The 20,752-nt window shown below is 33.6% G+C and overlaps 8 protein-coding genes across 8 annotated transcripts; 4 read left to right on the forward strand and 4 right to left on the reverse strand.

Moving 5' to 3' along the window:
- The first annotated feature begins 981 nt into the window (after positions 1 to 981).
- Positions 982 to 2,750, forward strand: LOC126752022 (FAD-dependent oxidoreductase domain-containing protein 1). Its single transcript, XM_050462544.1, has 3 exons — positions 982 to 1,327; positions 1,410 to 1,710; positions 1,771 to 2,750. Exons 1-3 carry the CDS (start codon positions 1,067 to 1,069, stop codon positions 2,574 to 2,576), a joined length of 1,368 nt encoding a protein of 455 aa, XP_050318501.1. The 5' UTR covers positions 982 to 1,066; the 3' UTR covers positions 2,577 to 2,750.
- Positions 2,745 to 8,181, reverse strand: LOC126752023 (uncharacterized). Its single transcript, XM_050462546.1, has 5 exons — positions 6,534 to 8,181; positions 5,166 to 5,269; positions 4,961 to 5,077; positions 4,331 to 4,806; positions 2,745 to 4,261 (listed from the first exon to the last, which is right to left on the reverse strand). The coding sequence occupies exons 2-5, from the start codon at positions 5,265 to 5,267 to the stop codon at positions 3,856 to 3,858; spliced, it is 1,101 nt and encodes a 366-aa protein (XP_050318503.1). The 5' UTR covers positions 5,268 to 5,269; positions 6,534 to 8,181; the 3' UTR covers positions 2,745 to 3,855.
- Positions 8,182 to 12,204: 4,023 nt separating this feature from the next.
- On the forward strand, positions 12,205 to 12,976 carry LOC126751934 (DNA-directed RNA polymerase I subunit RPA12). Its single transcript, XM_050462390.1, has 3 exons — positions 12,205 to 12,454; positions 12,535 to 12,754; positions 12,820 to 12,976. Exons 1-3 carry the CDS (start codon positions 12,337 to 12,339, stop codon positions 12,842 to 12,844), a joined length of 363 nt encoding a protein of 120 aa, XP_050318347.1. The 5' UTR covers positions 12,205 to 12,336; the 3' UTR covers positions 12,845 to 12,976.
- On the reverse strand, positions 12,846 to 14,038 carry LOC126751933 (zinc finger protein 330 homolog). Its single transcript, XM_050462388.1, has one exon. It carries the CDS (start codon positions 13,889 to 13,891, stop codon positions 12,974 to 12,976), a length of 918 nt encoding a protein of 305 aa, XP_050318345.1. The 5' UTR covers positions 13,892 to 14,038; the 3' UTR covers positions 12,846 to 12,973.
- A 254-nt stretch (positions 14,039 to 14,292) lies between these two features.
- On the forward strand, positions 14,293 to 16,109 carry LOC126751932 (tRNA selenocysteine 1-associated protein 1). Its single transcript, XM_050462387.1, has 2 exons — positions 14,293 to 14,504; positions 14,568 to 16,109. Exons 1-2 carry the CDS (start codon positions 14,466 to 14,468, stop codon positions 15,570 to 15,572), a joined length of 1,044 nt encoding a protein of 347 aa, XP_050318344.1. The 5' UTR covers positions 14,293 to 14,465; the 3' UTR covers positions 15,573 to 16,109.
- Positions 15,694 to 17,641, reverse strand: LOC126751931 (minor histocompatibility antigen H13). Its single transcript, XM_050462386.1, has 3 exons — positions 17,278 to 17,641; positions 16,324 to 17,174; positions 15,694 to 16,265 (listed from the first exon to the last, which is right to left on the reverse strand). The coding sequence occupies exons 1-3, from the start codon at positions 17,476 to 17,478 to the stop codon at positions 16,160 to 16,162; spliced, it is 1,158 nt and encodes a 385-aa protein (XP_050318343.1). The 5' UTR covers positions 17,479 to 17,641; the 3' UTR covers positions 15,694 to 16,159.
- Positions 17,642 to 17,965: 324 nt separating this feature from the next.
- Positions 17,966 to 18,847, forward strand: LOC126753647 (probable proteasome subunit beta type-2). The gene is made up of 3 exons (XM_050465304.1): positions 17,966 to 18,152; positions 18,212 to 18,437; positions 18,501 to 18,847. Exons 1-3 carry the CDS (start codon positions 18,062 to 18,064, stop codon positions 18,790 to 18,792), a joined length of 609 nt encoding a protein of 202 aa, XP_050321261.1. The 5' UTR covers positions 17,966 to 18,061; the 3' UTR covers positions 18,793 to 18,847.
- A 108-nt stretch (positions 18,848 to 18,955) lies between these two features.
- Positions 18,956 to 20,733, reverse strand: LOC126753646 (putative tRNA pseudouridine synthase Pus10). Its single transcript, XM_050465303.1, has 3 exons — positions 20,526 to 20,733; positions 19,718 to 20,460; positions 18,956 to 19,649 (listed from the first exon to the last, which is right to left on the reverse strand). The coding sequence occupies exons 1-3, from the start codon at positions 20,643 to 20,645 to the stop codon at positions 19,040 to 19,042; spliced, it is 1,473 nt and encodes a 490-aa protein (XP_050321260.1). The 5' UTR covers positions 20,646 to 20,733; the 3' UTR covers positions 18,956 to 19,039.
- Positions 20,734 to 20,752: the final 19 nt, after the last annotated feature.

The raw sequence follows: 20,752 nt of genomic DNA on the forward strand, positions 1-20,752 counted from the left end.
CTAGGCCAACCGTTATTTGGAGAACACGCTCACTCAATTTTATTAAGATGGCTCATATATTGGCCGATATATGTGGTGTAAAGTCAACCGGAAGTTCGAACATCTCCATATTAAGTATTTAGGGGATAAGGGAAATATTTCCCGATTCAACCCAGTTTTGACATAGAGGCATACTATTATTAGGGAAGAATTCTGTCCGAACTTCAATTATACACATATCTTACACATTGACCGATATTGGCAGCGAGAAGTTGGGGCTAAATACCTTCCTGGCACTAAAAACACTATGTATGTGCGGTTATTTGTTATTTTTTTCGCCAGAGCAGATTATCAATGAATTGTTATCAAATAAACTTTACTTCGTGAAGTGTTGCATGTATACATAGGTTTTAATATTACATTCAATTAACATATAGTATATACTTATGTATATAGTATGAATTTTTGCGTAAACCCAAATGTACATTGCTTATGAATATTTATTCTAGTTATAAAATTTTATTGTGCTTACTGCTTGTAAGGAAAGTATTACATAATGGAAATGAGAACTACTGATAGCGGGACAAACAATATGAACGATACATATGTATGTATGTACATGCGAATGACTTCTCGGAAATATTTGGCAGTCACCTTTTTTAATCAGCGAGCGGAACCAAATGGCCAAGTAGCGGAATCTTTCCTATTCTGCGCATTAATAAACGCCTTAAAGCTAAAGTAAGCGATATTACCTTCTATTACATATGTAGTTGAGGGAGCAAATTTGTGACTGGCTTTTCCTACTGGGTACATATGAATGTATAAATCCTAAGTGTCGTATTTTTAAGTTAAACTTAATTGTATTGTTGAATTATTCAAATAAACACATATGTACATATGAAAGTATTGTTATATAAATGTGAGCATCCACAAATGCATATGTATGGTATGTATTGTTGTTAAACAATTTGATAAGATATCAGTAGTATAGGTGGCTTACCAATTCAGTCTCCACGCTATCTGTCTTCTAAAAACTTGCTTCTTATTTAAACTTTTCTACACAATTGCATAGTTAAATGTTTCTAAGATGTTGAAGTACGCGCACTTAATCAGTTTGAGAATGCGGACTGACTTGCCATCGGAGATTCTTGGTTCGCTCTCAAGGATAAATGCAGTGAATAAAGGAAGCCATGGTTTCATTAGTAAACGATCGATGAGTGTTCAATCGCATCGCAAATGTAATGTGGTAGTTATAGGTGGAGGAGCTGTGGGATCATCTACAGCATATTGGTTGAAAAAGCGGGCCAATAGAGATCTCAGCGTCATTGTTCTTGAACGAGATCCAACTGTAAGTACTTTAAATTGTATTCTTACAATTATTTGCGTGCATATAGAGGTATTCACCATATAAATAATATTTTATAATTTAGTACAAAGAAGCGTCCACCGTGTTGTCTGTCGGTGGCGTTCGGCAACAATTCTCCTTACCTGAAAATATTCAAATGTCTTTATTTGGCGCCGAATTCATACAAAATTCAACGAAATATTTTGGCGATGTGGATTTGTGTTTTCGGCCTCATGGTTATCTAGTTCTGTCCTCTGAGAAATGTGCCCAAACTTTGCAAGAAAACTCCAAGTTGCAAAATGAACTGGGCGCTCGAAATGAACTATTAACACCATCTCAACTAATACGGAAATTTCCATGGCTTAATACTGATGACGTAGCATTGGGTATTAGAAATATTTACCATAATTACTTGACGTATTTTTTAATTTTCTGTTTCTTTTTAGGGTGTTATGGGTTCGAAAACGAGGGATGGTTTGATCCCTGGGCGCTTTTGGGAGGCTTTCGTAGCAGAGCGAAAGAGTTTGGGGCTGAGTTTCTGCATGGTGAAGTTCTCAGTTTTGATATCTCTAATAATTCAGAAACACTGAATTCAGTGAAGGTTAAAGCCAAAACCAATGAGACTTGCGTTGTCGATTTCGATGTTTGTGTTTTGGCTGCTGGTGCTCGCTCAGGTCAAATAGCCCATCAGGCTAATATTGGCTCAGGGGCAGGTGCATTGTCGATACCATTGCCCGTTGAACCACGAAAACGGTTTGTTTATGTTTTTACTACACAGGGAGAAAATGCACCCGGTCCAGGTACACCTTTAACTATCGATCTTGATGGCACATATTTCAGACGAGATGGCATGGGTAGTAATTTCATTACCGGCCGAAGCCCATGCAATGAACAATCCGAGCCACCAATTAGCAACTTGGACGTAGATCACGAATTCTTCGAGACATATATATGGCCAACTTTGGCAAAGCGTTGCACTGCTTTCGAGTCGATTAAAGTTTGCGGAAGTTGGGCCGGATATTATGAGTATAATACGTTTGATGAAAACGGTATAGTCGGCCCACACACTTACTACAAGAACCTTTTAATTGCAACGGGTTTTAGCGGCCATGGTATTCAACAATCTCCGGCAGTGGGACGAGCTATTTCGGAATTAATATTAGATGGTAATTTTAAAAGTATTGATTTAAGTCGTCTGGGGTTCGATAGGATTGCTTCCAATAGAAAAATGTGTGAATCAAACATATACTAAATTTATAAATGATATTCAAATATGTAATGCACCAGCAAGCATTCATATATATTAATATGTAAATTCCATGTGATACGAATTTTCAGATGGAAACCACCCACAAATCCATTCTTTAGAGCTGCCTAATGGTGAATGTAAAATCGTAAAAATACATATACATATACACGATTAAAATTTTTTGTTTTATATATTTGCATAGAAATTAAATGGAATTAAGATTGGAAAACAAATTGTGTGCACATTCATACATACGTAGAGTTCTAAATTATGCTTTAGGTTTTTTTTTATTTTTTTTTAATTATGTATTTCAAATACAATTTTTCTTTATAAAATATGTAATATGTGTAAAATTAATTCTTAAATCGTTTTAATACTCTTGTGCTTGGAAATTGTCGTGTGCTCATTAAAGAAAATTAAATATATTATTAGATAAACAATTCTTTGACAATTTGCTTCGCATAAGCCTTCAATCAGACCTTAGTTATATTTATAATTATGTATATGTTTCCAACCGGTTGTTACACTTAATTTATGTGTAAGTTTGAGACATACATATGCATATACACATATAATATATATATATTTCTAGCTATAGCGGGCGTATTCATTATTAGGAAGATGAATTAAAGAACTACAAGCATACTCACATACATATATACATACATAAGTATACATATGTGAATGTGTCCTTAAAATCATGGAAGTCCTAACCGCAAACAATTCATTATTTGCTCTAACTTCATACATACACATGCATAAACATACATATGTACATACATACAATTAATCAGTGTTTTTTTTTTTGTTTTTGTAAAAGCATTTTAGCAAAATCTTTTAAAATAATTTTTATCGATTCGTTTATTATTTGTATACACTATTTATGTATATGTAGTATATGTTTTAAATATTAATTTTGTATGGTTTTTGCGAGTGCACTAGCTCCTAACTACCAAATCCGTATAAACATATGTATTTACATAAACAATTAAATACATATGTACAGTATTCATGCCAGTTTCCGTTTCCTTCTCCTTCATCTGTTATCCAATAAGCTGAAAATATAAATTACATCAACATACCAGTGTCTCCCTGTGCACTCATTCCTTATAAATTTAAGTTGCATTGTTATAAGTATATAATATGTTCATGGAGTTTTCTGTATTTTAGCATTTGCAATAGATTTTTGTTAGTTTCATTTCTTATCTTATTACCCGACCTTTCCCCAATCGGGATTCTCCTCAACACTCCACACTTATTTTATAGGTGCTCGTTTAATTATTTATTTATCCTCTTCGATACCCTCGTCCATTGCAGCTTTTACGTGGGCGGTACACATTTCCTCCTTACCAATATCACATTTTTCAGCTAACATATCCTCTATGCCTTCATCGACTGGTTGATTTTCTTTGTTAGCCTCTGTGTCATAATCTGCCCTTGTTGATGAACCCTTAGAATTGCCAACGCCATTAGTCGCAACTTGCGGATTTGACATTGGCTCTTCCCTAAGGGCATCATCTGTCAGGTCAGGAGTCATTTTGACTCGACATGTTTCATACGCTTTTGTAAAACCTAACTTTGTATAAAGATTTCTAGAAGCATCATTTTGTGGACGTATGACGACAAACGGCGAATAACCACGTTCAATAACAAGTTTAGTCAGAGATCTAGCAAGTCGAATTCCATAGCTAATTTTGAAGAAAAAACACTTTTATAAATACATATATTATTGAATATTATTTGAGTAATCTTCCTACCCTTTGCGACGATACTCTGGACGTGTTTGCATTGAGAACATTGCTCCATAATAAGAATGCACCATCCATGCGGCTAATTCATTGGTATCCTTGCGAAATATTCCCAAACCGGGCAATACTTGCACTAATATCTCGAATACTTCTATGCGTTCAATCTCGCTGGCCGGATACAAATCATGTATAGCTTTTACATCCTCTGCAGTAAGTGGACGCATTTCTGCATCATCAGGCAATTCCTCCAACTCTAAATCCGTATTCAATTTATTACACACATAAATGTCGCCTTCGAGCCTCTCCATTACACCAATAGTCGAATAAAAGTCATCCAGACGATTCATGATAGCAATATGCGTGAAATTCAGGTACAATGGCTTTTTCCAATCGATAAGGATATCTTCGGTCCGCATCAGATCGACACATTCGATTTGTGTTGAGGGACAAAATATACCAAAGCTTTGATAGATATTGTTGTTGGGCTAATTAAATACAAGAAAAAAACATTTTTAATATTTACCCATGGGCGCAATTGTGGAGAATTAATAATAAATATACATAGACATGCATGCAGGTACCTTAGAAGGGCGAGCCCTAAAACATACAATAACAATTTAAACGCAAAATCATATATACCGTAAGCGTGCATCCTGGAAAATGTAATATTATTGGCTTCTGCGGCCATTCTTTAGAAACATAAAAGTAAAAGTCCCAAACACGATCATTCAGGTACGTTTTAATGGTTTGATGAAACTGAAATAGACCATTTGATTAGTTACTAGTTCAGATACGATACTCAAGATTTTTCTGAAACAATTATTTGTGCCAATTATTAACTTACCTTTAGTGATTCCGGTATGTATCTTTCCAAATACTCCAAAATTTCTGGAAGCTCAGATTCTTGTACCAAACGAAAATGTTTACCCTCAGGAATGATTTCCATTTCTGAAACAAAGTAATAAGGAATCATGTAAGTACAAGTATTCTTCAAAGTTACCTACATATACAGTTAAGTGTTTTGATTACAACGTTTGTAAAATACATACACATATTAATTTTTATGAAGTAAAATATAAAATTTACGATGTGAACCAACTAATGTGACTCTCAAAATCGATAAAGGTCAACTTTTGAATATATGTATGTACATACATGCATACAATGCACGTTTGCGCGTGTGGTAATGTCCCTACTGTATGGTGGAGCTGTACTCCTCACCGAAATTTGTAAAAATAAAATATAAATGCAATTAAATTGCAGAATTGAATTAAATGGCACAAAGTCAACAACTAATAAAAATGGAACACTTTTGCATAAATATGTATATGGAAATAAATATACATTTCCTCTTAATTAATGTTAATTAGCCGATGTTACTTTTCTGACTCGTGTTTAGTTCCAACTAATTAAGCAAACAACGGCAAATAAATTATTTTCAACATGATTAAAATTACTTTCAAAAATATCAACGGTATATGTATGTATAAAATAAATAAATAAATCCCATCTAAGGGAAAGGATTCTGTACTGTCGAACATAAACACATTTGTACGTTAGTTCTTTCTAAGCATACATACATACATATATTAGATACAAGCGCACATTTATACGCATAATTACATTTATGTGTATGTATGTATGGGCATTAGGACAAAATCAGTTGTGTTGAACTAAAATGAATACCATATCCGAATTCTACGTGAACGCTAGGCAAACAAGTTGATTAAAGCATAACTCCAACACGTCAAATCCTTTATTTTATGCGACGCTCTAGGAAACGTTGTTTTATTTAAAATCCATATACATATATACCACATACATATGTCTATATACATACATATGTATGTATGTATATATTTTTAATTCGCAAATATTTTATAGTTCACATGGGTAATTCAATACTTTTGGGATATTCTGGAATGATAATTTTTGAAATATTTAATTTGGATGACAAAACCCTATGCAACAAGCATATGTACACCTTGGCAAACAAAAATATAAATACATATGTAATGAATGTATTCATAAATTCTCAAGATAAACTAACAGGCAGGCACAAGTGTCTTGAAAAAGTGAGCAGATGCAGGTAATATTGAATTGGTTGGCCGAGGAAGTGCTGAACATGTACATGCATATGTATGTGCTTTTATGCACATATGCATTTGTAACATACTTATATATTTATAAAAATATACAGAGAGGTACTTACAAACAAATAAAGTCGCACAAACTTATGTAAAGATATACTTCCGATTGTTTCTCCCAATTATTTAATTCGACTTAACGAATTTACGTTGGAATCGCTATATATGTATGTATGTATTTTGTTTTGAGATTTACAGTGATTTTTTATTTATAAAGACGCGTAGAGGCGACTAGTTTTGCGTTGTATTATTTTAATTTCCTTTTAGAGGAGAGTGTAATTATTAAATTAAGACAATCACAGATTTTAAATGTTTTTTTGTTTTATTGTGAGTTTTGTTAAAATAAGAATTTATTGAATTAACTCAAGAATTTCTTGGATTTTTTGGATTTTATTTTACTATTTTGATAAAATATTTAATGTTTTTGTTTTTATTTATCCTCCGTTATTTGTGCTTAGAAAATATGTTTTATTTATTTATTTTTTGAATTTGTATGTATTATTTGGGTTGGCCTTGTTAGTTGGAGATGACGGGAGGCGAATCTGGTATCAAGTTATATAAATTAAATTATGAATTTAAATTTCTTCAAATAATAGCTGCCATGTATAAATTACGCTTTTCTCAGTTAAGTAATTGTTGATTAATTAATAATCCGGCGTTTTAGAAACAAGTTTGGGAGACTTGGATAGTTTGATCCAGCGGATATCACGCTTGCGTTGCCCCCCGGAGCACCTCCACCGGCCAAACCCCGTTCAAAATCAAATTATTATTTTAGAGTTTCCACGGTTACTTATCTATAAACACAAATATTTAGCGCTTGCAGTGTTAATGTATTTTCAATAAATTCGTAAATACAGAGCCCGTTTTTATTATTATTGATTCCTGGTCACACAGTACACATAGATTTGAATGTATGCGTATAACCGCGATTATTACTTAATATAAAAGTCCGGACAAACTTGGAGTACAAATTTTAATGGTTCTCTTGTGATGGCCGATTTAATCGGCTTCTGACTATAGTTTTTGTCGTATTCGTATTGTGTTATAATTGTTGTAACAGCTGCTGATGATGCGTTGTTGTCACCGTCGTTGTTTCTGTGCGATTTTAAAACTATGTGTGATTTTTGCTGATATGCATTGGCGAGCAGCCGCCTCGCATATGGTAGGTATGTACGTGGTTAGTCACTCGATGTGGAATTTGTTCGTACGAGACTCTGTTAATCGCGTTTTTCTTTTCCGAATTCTCGTGTGGGTTTATTGAATTTTCAGCGCTTCGAACTTAACAACATTGAGAGATTTGAAAGAAATTTTTGCAGACTGACAATCAATCGATTTTTAATTCACTTTCTGTTTAACCGTGAAAATGCAAAAACTACTTTTCCAAATTCCTCTTACAGGACAATTGATTTTTAAATTTCTTTTATCCAAATATTGTGACTCATTCAATGCCACAACAACAAAACTACTTTTATTTTCTGAAGACAATATTGATAAGTATATTCCAGCACTCTTCAATCTCAGATAAATCCTTCCGGCAATGCAACTTAATAAGATGGCTTAATTTTCACAAAATTGAAGAATTGATTGAAAAAACTGATGTTGACTTATTTTCCAAGTATAGAGGCGTTTGGTACTTCTTTCACTTCTTACTGCCGAATCAATTGTAAACTCTTGTGGCGAATGGCGACGGTCTCGAACTGTTTGTTTGGCAAGGAGCAGATGATGCATTTAGGCTCTTTGTTGTGTCGGACGATTTCATGGCGCTGCAACATTAGTTGCTACATCGCTGTTGCGCTCTTCTCTCACGTTTGTTCTTACTCGTTGTTGTCGTTCATGACACTCCTACTGTTAGTTTCAACATTATAAGCAGAGAAAGCCGGTAGTTAACATACATTCACACATCCATTGTATATACTATATTAATACATATATGTAAATGCAGTGCATGTCATGTGTAATTCTAAAGTGGTAGAACGGAACCAACTAACTTGGCATTATTCGGTGACGGTGCTCCGCTCTGCTGTAGTGATCGAAACAATAATTTTTTACTTTAAACAAATTTAATTATATAATGTATATACATATGTAGATATAACCGAGTCATACACATTTAGTATGTATAAGTATTTATTATTAGTATATCCTTACAGTGCTGACCAACCTGCATGTTTATTATTTGGATTTATATATGTATGTATGTACATACACATACCCGCTCTATGAATACGATTTTCATAATCTAATAGGGTGGCTTATTTCTAGTTTTACTACTGCAGCAATGTCACTGTCAGCGAATTTGTTTTTTCGAATTTATTATAGGCATGCAAAGGCCTGCAACAAGATAAACTACAATTTCAAATCCTTGACAGCCACACACTTAGTCATATGCCACAACAATTGAAGTTAAACATAAAAAACCACAGTTACATAGTTAATTTTAGCTAAAGTTAAGTTTTATGGCTTCAAATATTCAAAATTTCACATATGTATTTACTTACATATGACATATTAAGTTTTGCATATGTGGATGTTCTAATATATTTACATACATACATATGTACATATATGTATGTAAGTATATTTTGTACACATCAACGTAGAACTATTGATATTTTGCAAAATTACACCCTGCATCCTTGAGTGTGCGCGTAGAGGAAGACTGCTCTCCACCATCGTTGAGAAATTATGCGCTCCCAAATTCGCAAAATATGCGTGTCAATGTACATAAGTGTTTCGTATAGCTGAAGCACTGCATTCAACATTGAGAACTCTGCTCACCATACTCCCTAACTGTTTTTGCACACTTGGAGGTGCCTGCATTGATGCAAGTATGAATCAGACGAATTTGGCACATGTTTTTGCAGTTGTTAGGTACACCGATTTGTTTATAGTATGCATAACATACTCATAAGGGCAGGTACTTGCTATTGGTGTAACTTATAAATAAACATTCGAAAGTAAGTACATACATACATACAGATACGTCTTACGTTTACATTTTCGCGAGTTAGTCGATATACAAACGTTAATATACATAGTATGTATGTATAACTTTGAAAAGAGTTTCCATCGCAGATATTGTATGTATAAATAAATATTTCTGGTTTCTGGTTTTCGAGCTTTGCCTAATGCAAATCGAATTTATCAGCTACATATTCATGTATTATGTATGTATGCATATAAATATTAAACGTAACTTCCACATTATGAAAAATCAATCATAATATTCCATCAGACATACCGAAATCCGCTATCTGAAAACGAACAAAAATTACCCCTCTTCAAATGAAATGGAGTACATACGGCCATAACGAAAATTAGAACTATGGCAATTTGGTTTAACTGTACCGGTATGTTCTCAAATCAATGTTAAGATATGCATTAAAAATATTAGTATGTGCATCTTCACTTTTATCAAGAATCAAGAATACAAGAGCATATGGGCGAAAATATCTTATTAAATAGCAATTTCATATCTCTCTGTCCATCTGTGGAAGCCTTGTGCTTTGTATTAATATAAAATTCGCGGTTCTTATCCCAACCCTCTCAGCAATCTCTCATTTTGATTGTTATTCGGAGACTTTTAGAAGATAAACTGTAATCAGAGAAATTATGCTATCTACAAGTTCTCTTTGGTTAAATATTAATACACGTGCAAATGCACGTCCATATGTTTGTATATATGTAAATACGTATGTTATACACAAAAACAATTTATAAATTAGAAAATTATGAAATAAAAGAATTTTTTATAAATTCATGTTCAAATCTGCCTCCTTTCTCAAGCATTGATTGCAGTAATAAAACATTCAAAGATGCGTGTATATTATGCATTATGTATGTATGTATGTATATTTATTTGCACAGAGTTAGACTTTTGGCAGAAATGAAAACGGTCTTGTTATTCTCAAAACTCTTAACCTAAAGAGTCAGTTTGCAAATAATATTGGGTTTATTCCAGTTGTTGCTGATTCAAGAAGCATAATAATATTTAAATTATATGTATGTAAGTCTTTTACCATTATTTATTATCCAGCCAATCAAATATTGGGTTTGTTAAAAGTCGTCAACGGGTAATTTGCTATTCTGCTTTGTGAATAAAATGATTACGTTATGTATTTGTAATTGTATGTCCACAGACATATGTATGTATGTATATGCAAGGAGTGAAAAAATAGCGATGTACAAATACAATTATAAAATGCTCTTTCTCAGCTTGAAGCAACTACCCCGTATTTTTTGATTAATCCAAAGCCACTAGCACTACAACCTCTATTGTTCGCGACCTTGACGCAAGTAAGTAATACAAATACAAATGTAGTTACATTTGTCAATGAGTCATCAAAATTTGGTCAGTGTCGCAGAAATCTCAATCGCCTGCATATATAGTACATATGTATGTGTGTACATATGTATGTATGTACATTCATAGCACAAAAACAATACGCGCCGCAATAAATTGAATCCTTGTTACTCCTTTATTCAATAACATACATACATACATATGGACATGTGTAATACAAGCTCAACATGTTGTTGTTGGATTTCTTTAAATTCACCATTCGTGTTTATGAAGGTGAATAGAATAATGAGACCACTAGGTGGACATTTTATATAGTTTTTCGACTTTTCTCTCATGATTGGTTGATATGGTTTTTAAACTTTTTGGAGAAGTTTATTTTGCCTCAATAATCGTTCATAAAAACAAATCGACATTATTTTCTTCACTTTCAGTGAATTGGAGAATCAGTGGTATATTTAAAGGCAGCTGGTTTTACTGGTGTTTATTTTGATCCACACTAAATTAAAACTTAAAAGAAGTATCACGGCGACGGTTAAAAGCTTACAGCAACATTCATGTTATTTTAACTAAAAGGCTTACAGTACATATGTACATAAGTAATTAGGTACATACATATACAAACAAACAAAAGGATTATTGATGTAAAGTTCATGGTCAGTTGGTGGAACAAGTTTTAGCGCAATTACTAACGACTGTAACACTGAGTGACTCATCTATCCGCAAACAAAATTTTTAAACACTAACACATTGCATACCTACATACATATGTATGTAGATTCAAATGTGTAAGTATGAACATCTCTGTCATAACGCCGAAATAACTTTCGAAAACACATACATAAATAAAATTACGTTTTATTTTTAATTCATAGTAGTACATACTTTGGTTCTATTGAAATTTTATTTCCAAAACTTTCAATGCCTCGTACTCTCTCTACTTCATTTTTTTTAACTATTGAAAACTATTGGGAATTCCTCAACAAAAGTAGTGATTAAATTTTACATCCATTTCAAGTTTTTCAAAGTGCGGGGAAAAGGATACTTTCAACGATGATAATTAAATTTCCAAGTTTTAGGGAAATGATGCATGCTAAAAATAACATCGTTTTATTAAGACCTCATTTTTCGCCATATAGCCTTTTAGGCGCAGGTAACAATTAAATTGGGAAATTGCAATATTTTATTTCATGTTGCTAAATGTGGCATCGAAAAAAATTTAAATAAATGAATCATTTGCCCTTCCTTTCGTAATCTACTAACCTAATTTATGTAAAAAATATTATACCAGTGGTATATTAGGTTATGGTCCCATTCGACATATTCAGCAGAGAACGTAAATTTACGTTCTCTGTATTCAGCGTTCTTTGCATTGCGTTTCAGAATAGTAAACCTTCTTTATCGACTTTACCTTTTAAATGCTTCAAACTATTGTGATCTATTGAGGCCACAATATCAGAGAACCAGAGAACGTATATAATTTACGTTCTCTGATAAAACTGACAATTTCACATGTGAGCTCTGATGAAGTGTTGGCTTATAGTCTGTACTCTAATCAAAACATAAATATGGAGACGTTCAACTCGCATCCCGGCTTTTGTCCAGTGTGTGGATCCATTCTTCCGCAATTAAATACAGTAGGATATGTTGTATGTTACAATTGCAAAAAGGAATTTCCCCCTGACGGTAAAGTATTTTGTGAATTTATAAAGCTTTCAAACTTCAAAGTGCACATTTGGAACTAATTTTGGTATATGAAATTTTAGTTTTTGGATCACAAGACGTTGAGTACACTATACACTTCAACAGTTACAATCCAGAAAAGGTATTTGATAAAGCTAAAAGCTACCCAGATGATGAAGCAGAAGGGCCGGTTGTTGAACGCAAATGTCCAAAATGTGGCAATATGCAAATGTCTTATGCGACACTGCAGCTGCGTTCTGCTGATGAAGGGCAAACTGTGTTCTTTACATGCCTTAAGTGCAAGTATGTGCAATATTTATATATATTAAAATCGAAGAAGAAAAAAAATAATTTCTATTTTTTTGCAGATTTAAGGAATCTGAAAACTCATAACTTCGATGGAAATTTAGTATAGTATGTGTTTTTATTTAGGTTATTTCATTGCACTATTTGCACTACATATACAATTTATTTATAGTAAATGCAAGTTCAATAAAAAACGTTATGTCGCATTTTTTGTTACTATTTATCTTTGTCTTGTTCTGTTTCTTGCGACTCGTCACTATCCTCGTCTTCTTCGGTATCCTCATCACTGTTTTCGTAATCATACTCGCCTTCGTCACTTTCATTTTCCTGAGCATAACTGGAGCTGGCACCGGCACCATAAGCACCTCCGCCGTAATATGAAAATCCTCCATACTCGTCATCGCTATCTACTGGTGCCCCCTGTTGTTGACGTCCAAACTTATGAGATCTCGTTGACATACTCAAATCTTTTGTGACAGACGTCTCATAATTACATTTCGGACATGGAATTGCTTTATTCTTTTCATATTTGAATCCTTTCCTTCGCACGTGATCTTCACAGTAACAAGTTTTACAACGCAAGCAAGAATACTGACCCAACCGGTTACAGCTCTGGCATTTGAAATTCTCCGATTCCAAAACTTGGCATGACGCTTGGTGCTCAAATTGGTCATCTTCGCATAAAAATCCATCACAAAATGAACATTTGAAAATGCGACCACCATGCTCCCAAACTCCTCGCTCGCATTCGAGACAAATTGCATTTTGCAGAGGACAAGTGCAGGCATGTGTTTGAAGACACTTCCTTCCATGACACACCCAAGCTTCACAGAAATCACAAATCGCCCCGACCATACCAAGACCAGTGGTATATACTCCAGGATGTTTTACAACACAGTCGCCAGTTTTCAGCATGCATTTTATCTTTCCACATTGAGCACATATTGGTAAACGTTGGAGACTCTGGCAAAAGTAGCAAAATGCTCTACTCTTCTGCTTTTTATCACACTTTTCACATTCCATTGGTGCATTACAGGGCATGTCAGCAAGTGGTACTTCACGATTCCTGATCTCTTTGAGACGCAATTTTTGCTTTTCAGCTTTCTTCCTTTGTCCAGTTTTCTTTTTCGGCATTTTAAATTCGTCACTTCCACAAAATCTTAAAACACTCCAAATGCCACCTGAGCAAGTTTATCTAATAATCCATTTACCAGTGATGGCAAATAAAATTATTAAAAAATCTTCACCATTTCTTCGACTAAAATTACAGTTAAAATCTACTGTGAATTTTTGCATTGAAAGATCTAATCAAAATGTCACTTGTTGACATTTACGACCCCGACGAGTACACATTTGAGTGCTGAACACATAGAGCGCGGGAGACTGCAAGCGACATCTGTCAAAAACTAAAATACACAAGTTCTCATGGACACAGTTATTGAGGCAGCTACACAAGTACATAACTGTGTCTATAAGAACGTGTGTATTTGAATATTTGACAGATGTCGCTTGCAGTCTGTCGCGCTCTATGTGTGTTCAGCACTTTGTATTATAAATATTAGAACGTCAAAAATATTGTTCATTATTGGTGTTGTTCATTCTTAAACATTTTGACGCTATAAACTTTAGATCTATAATTTTATACATATACATATATAATAAATTATTGTCCCACTTTGTTTTGGGGAAAGGACTTAACAATACCAAGATGTCGTCATCTGTTCATTGTCAATTATGGATGGGTAGTGTAAGTAAATGATAATTAACTAATTAAAGTTTCTCTATATAAGCGAATTTTAAATAATTTTAGTTGGAGCCGTACATGACGGAAAATTTCATAATAGCTGCTTTTCGTAAAATGGGTGAGGAGCCAACAACAGTCCGACTAATGAGGAACAAATATACTGGTGAACCGGCTGGTTACTGCTTTGTTAATTTTGCGACCGACGAGAGTGCAATGGATGCTATGCATAAACTAAATGGTAAACCCATTCCTGGAACTAATCCGATTGTTCGTTTTCGATTAAATAGCGCAAGTAATTCATATAAACTTCCTGGAAACGAGCGAGAATTCAGTGTATGGGTTGGAGATTTAAGCTCAGATGTCGATGATTATCAACTTTATAAGGTGTTTTCAACAAAATATACCTCTATAAAAACTGCCAAAGTAATTTTGGATAGTTCTGGGTTTTCGAAAGGCTACGGGTTCGTACGATTCGGCATCGAGGACGAACAAAAGTCGGCATTGTATGATATGAATGGATACATTGGTTTAGGAACTAAACCAATAAAAATTTGTAATGCTGTGCCAAAACCAAAGAATGAATTAGGCGTTGCACTTGGTACAACTAGTAATTATGGTTATGGTGGTGTTGGTATTACTGGGACATCGACCACAACAGCGACAACTGCGGACTATTCTCAATACTATGATCCTACTAGCACTTATTGGCAGAACTATAATTCTTGGCAAGGATATTATGATCAGAGTGGAGCAGGAGCTATATCAGATCCCAACAGTGCATACTATCAACAATCAATAGCACAGTCCCATGCCAATCCACAAACACTGGCTCAACATGCAGAGGCATGGAGTGCTCAGCGTGCAGCACAATATGAACAACAAGCAGCAGCTACAGCGGCTGCTAATAATACAACTAATGTTGGTGAAGACGATGATTACGCTTTAGTGGAACACAAGTATACATTGGATATAGACAAGTTAAATCGGGAGACATTAGATGCAGATCGTCTGTTATATGACGCTCTAGAGAGTTCAAAATGGCTCCCACTTGAACAGCTGGAAACATATTGATTTTTAAAGACATACAAAAATTTTACATTTCTTAAGAAATAAATTTGCATACATCTGATTCGATTAAAAAATCAAAAAAAAAAAAAAAAAACATTTTAGGTAGATGGTTTACTTAAACAAATTATCAATGTAAAAACTGTTTTTATTTTAATTAAGAACTTTTCATTGGATTTTAATTTAAATTTCAAATCAATTTGCATACACAATTTTTAAATATGTACATTCTTGTGCGCCGAATTCCTATCCGCATAGTTTAGCCTTCATTATTACTTATAAAGCTTATACAAAAAAACCAAAACAAAAATTAATTTTAGTACTCATTAAATATCTAAATTTGATAAAAATATAAGATAAATATTCCGAATTGTAAGCCAATTGAATGCTTGTAATAAGTCTTTTGCATTCTTTAAAATAAATGTATATGTCTACAAATATATTTCTGAACTAACTTTGGTTTGGACCGATTACAGAACTCAAATGCGAGTTAATAGAATATAAACTCATAAAAAAACATTTTTCTTAAATACGATCCATAAATATTTTGTTTTATAATTTTATATGTATTACGAATTACAACCAAAGGAATTTCATTTGGCTTTCTTTGATTCTTTCTTTTTATTTGCTCCACTGCTACTAGCAGATGTTTCTTTATTCTCTTTCTTCTCAGATTTTTCCTCGGGATGATCTTCATAACTGAAACAACCAATTATTTATTATTTAAGACTTTCTATCAAATACTTATAAAACTTACGCAAAAAGACTTTTCAGTTCGCCTCGCACCAACGCCACTAACAATGGAGTACCCATGCATGCGGGAACAAGATACAGTAGTGCCGGCTGCGCATGTTTGAATACATGCATTACAAAAATAGTCGCCATAAGTCCAAGAAAATACGCCACCAAAGTTGAATAGAAGTAAATGCGACTTTTTCGCTTGGAACTATGATCGAAGCGTAATAGTAGCGCTATGAAAATACCTGGAATTACTATATCACCCAATCCTAACATCGCAAAATTGGTTCCACTTAGACCGTTTGTGGGTAAATCTTGTGGGAAAACCAATTTAATTGGCGCTTCGAAACTTTTGGCTACTGTAACCATTACGTTTGTTCCAAATACCCAGAAAATGTCGTAGAAAAACAAACCACTTAAAAGTATACATCCTGTGACAATGTTATTAAGATGGAGTAGTTCCACTCCGTTCACAGCAAAAGCTAGTCCGAACATGTTATTGGCAATCCAATGTTTTTTATATAAATACCATACACCGATCCCTGACGAAATGCCCAAACATATGATATCATGCGTTGAAAATTTATAATTTATAATATCCTCTTTGTGTTTTCCTTCCCCTTTGGTAAAATGCATATGAAAAGGTATTTTCGGTACAGCCGTAGGCATCAGTGAATTGACAATTGGACTAAGAAGATGTGCTAATGCGATAACACCCAAGCAAAAGAAATAACCAGTGAGGAGGAGGTTGATATGGTCTTTAGAGAAAATTTTGAAGAACATGTAAAGTCCAAAGAGAGCGGCTGAGGCTATTATAGGGAAGAACATCGCATCTTTTTTGGTCATTGTTTCGGCCTTTTCCCCACTCACCTGAAATTAGGTAAGTTAAGCAAAAAAAAGGATTTATTTTATTGTTTTTGTTGCTGCACCACGAATATGCAGAGATAATCTTCTTTATACAATTTCTAATTACCTTTTTGAGTTTGTGCAATTTAACAGAACGAATTGAACCAAATACAATTGGCAGCATCGCCATTACCACTAAACTTCCATATGCAACTACAATGCCCTCTGGTGTGGCTGGGATTTTTTCATTTGTTATAGTTTCACTGGTTGCATTTTCCACCGCATCTTTAACGGCATCAGCAACGGTTTCCACCACTGGATCGGACATTTAACAAAGCTTTGTAATTTTTAACAGTTATTGTGTTAAATTTATCTATGATTATTTCAATAAATAAATTTTATCAATTTGACCACGCATGCACCACAAATATTATAGAAAAGAAAGTGTTGTACTAAATGTTGCACCGTTTCTTCTTCTTACCAACAGAGGTAATGATGTGTCAAAACAGGTTGGCATTATGTGAAAACGTGTCAATAAGTTTTGTGATACCATATCTAATCCAAAACATCTACCAACAAAAAAAGTTAAACAAATTAATTGAAATGATTTATGTATTGAAATTTAAAACCATTTTATATTTAATATAATATATTAGAGGAATTGTGCAAAGTGTAAATAAAAATTAAGTAATGTGAGTTCATTTTAAGACTTTGCCAATGAACACTCTGCGTAAGTAAAATTAAATATTTCAAAAGCGGCAGTGTACGTCATTATCGACAATGGTGTAAAGACAACCAACTTTGCTATAATTCGTCCGATTGACTGAATTGACTTGTCATTCCCGGCTATAACTACATTCTGTTTGGAATTTTGTAGATTCATATAAATAAAATAAACAGAACTATATACAATGGAGACGATTTTGGGAATACGTGGAGAAGACTTTGCTATTGTTGCAGCTGAAACAACTCAAGCTCGGTCCATTGTTGTTATGAAGGAAGGTAAATAAATAAGTATTTGTAATGGAATTTTAATAAATTAAAAATTTCTAATTTACTAGATGAAAATAAAATTCACAAGATTAACAACAGTCTTGTATTTGCCACAATGGGCGAATCTGGCGATACTGTTCAATTCACGGAATTTATTTCCAAAAATATTGCCCTGTACAAAATGCGAAACAACTACGAGCTATCACCCAAGGAGGCAGCACACTTTACTCGAAAGAATCTTGCGGATTACTTGCGTAGCAGAACACCATATCAAGTTAATATGATGATTGCAGGGTAAAAATTATATTCATACATGTATGTTCAAAAAATAATCTTATAGTGATATAAAATTTTTAGCTATGATGAACAAACACAAAAATCAGCATTATACTTCATCGACTATTTAGCTAATTCCGTTGAAGTAAAATACAGTGGCCAAGGCTACGGAGCAATGTTTTGTCAAAGTATTTTTGACAGAGAATATAAAAATGGCTTAAACCCAAATGAGGCGTATACGATTCTAGAACACTGTGTTAAGGAAATACAAAAGCGTCTTGTAATAAATCAGAAGAATTTCAAAGTCGCTATCGTAAATAAAGATGGTTTTAAATGGATGCCCGACATTAACGCCAAAAATATCTGTAATTAACTTAAAAACACTAATTTGAATAAAACATTTAAGCATTGTGGTTTTGAAAAAAATATTTTAAATTCCTTTTGATTTCTTTTAAAGATGGTATATTAAAAAAAAAAGTGGACGTTTTTCAATACATTTAAACAAATATACGAACCAATTTAAATACATACATGGGTGCTGTTTATATTTGCTTTTATTTGAACTTAAAAATATCAACATGTAGCAACAAAATGTCATTTGTGGAAAAAAATTGTCGTCTTTATAATGAGCAAACTGAAGGTGGCCAATCCAAATCTATTTCCACGACATCAAGCGCTATGATATCAATATGTTGTCCAATCAGTGACGCTACTGATGGTATAGTTCGTCCGAATTCTCCATGCACCAACTCCTTAATGTATGTACCCGCTTGTGTTACGATGTCTAGGATAATCAAATTTTTATTTTGTCTACAAACTGATGGCTTTAAGCTATACACTGTTCGGGGTCTTGTGTGGAGGGGTCGGCGATGTAATACGCGTATCGGGGTCTTCTGTTGGATTTCAAATCCATTCTGAAAATCCAGCCGTTTTAAAATATCTACCGTCACTATGTTGCCAATTTGACAAAGTGCACGATAGCATTTTCTTTTTTGTTCTTCTCCCATTTTTATATGTATTAATTCTTCTCGTTTAACTATTTGAATATCACGAACTGATACCTTTTGAGAGACATCTATATTTTCCTCCATTTCACGGGCTAAATCAGAAGACAGGGACGATCGAAAAGCATTAGGTATTTCCAATACGAATGGTCGACCTGCTCCAAGGCACCTAACATCCACATCCTCTCTACCACTTGACATAAAGTTAACTTTCTTTTGATCATCACTAAAATGAAAAAAGGTGAATATTAAATAATGATAATATCATCTTTGTTTATTAAAATTGTTCCTTACCAAAAATAGTGAGCTATATTACGAATAATAATCTCCTCTATACTGTCGTCCATTACTCTTTCGCCATTCAAAACCCATGGCGTATGTGATAGTTTTCGGGAAAGCTTTCTATATCGCCCTGCTACATAGGTAGAAGGTCCAATTAGAGAAACTGATTCGAATTTAAGGCTTTCGGTTGGTATTGATGGAGGCACAACGAATGAATTTTTGAATAACTCGGAACTGACTCTTAGAGGTGTATATTTTTTCTCAATTAATGACCTTGAAATTTGTTCCGATTTCTGACCCTTTTTTCGTGGATAAACCAAGCTATTTAGTTTCTCTAATTGAATGATTCCTTCCTGTTCTTCCGAATGACTTAAATTTATAGTTAACATTAAGCCGTTGCTGATATCATATGATTTATTTAGCCTTTCGCAAATAGTCGGATTTAAAATCAACTTTATTGCTTCTTTCAAAGATACGTCGGGTGCCCGATCTAAGTTAATATTATCTCCAAACTTATCTAATAAGGCGTACCACATGGACAATTGCCGCAGTTGTAAAACTATAGGAATACTAATGGCAAAAACAATTCCATTGCACTCATATTTATCGATGTCTGTGCTCTCTATGGATTGAAGGAGTTGTTCTTTAAACTCTTCTGAAAATAACCCCAAACATGTTGGACAGACATTCTGGCGTTTCTTTTTATTGACAGGATCCCCGGTCAAGTCTACTTCCTCTTCATAATCCACATTAACCTGAAATATTTGAAATAATTAAACTAAGATAGTTCTTAAATTATATTCGATTTTTAGTTTGGTACCCGATCAAAATACTCTTGTTTATTTTGATATTCATTGCCACGTGCTTTGAGATAACGTAATTGACAAAACTGGCATACACTACAGTATTTAAGGAAATCAACCAGATCCTGATTTTTCATATTAATAATATTATGATATTACTTTTTAAATGCAATGTATTCAACTAGTATGAACATAGCTACTTTGTACACACTTCTTTATCTGCCTGAAGAATTTTTTAAGCATG

This window comes from Bactrocera neohumeralis, chromosome 3 (genome assembly GCF_024586455.1).
Source record: "Bactrocera neohumeralis isolate Rockhampton chromosome 3, APGP_CSIRO_Bneo_wtdbg2-racon-allhic-juicebox.fasta_v2, whole genome shotgun sequence".
Classification (NCBI taxonomy): domain Eukaryota; kingdom Metazoa; phylum Arthropoda; class Insecta; order Diptera; family Tephritidae; genus Bactrocera; species Bactrocera neohumeralis.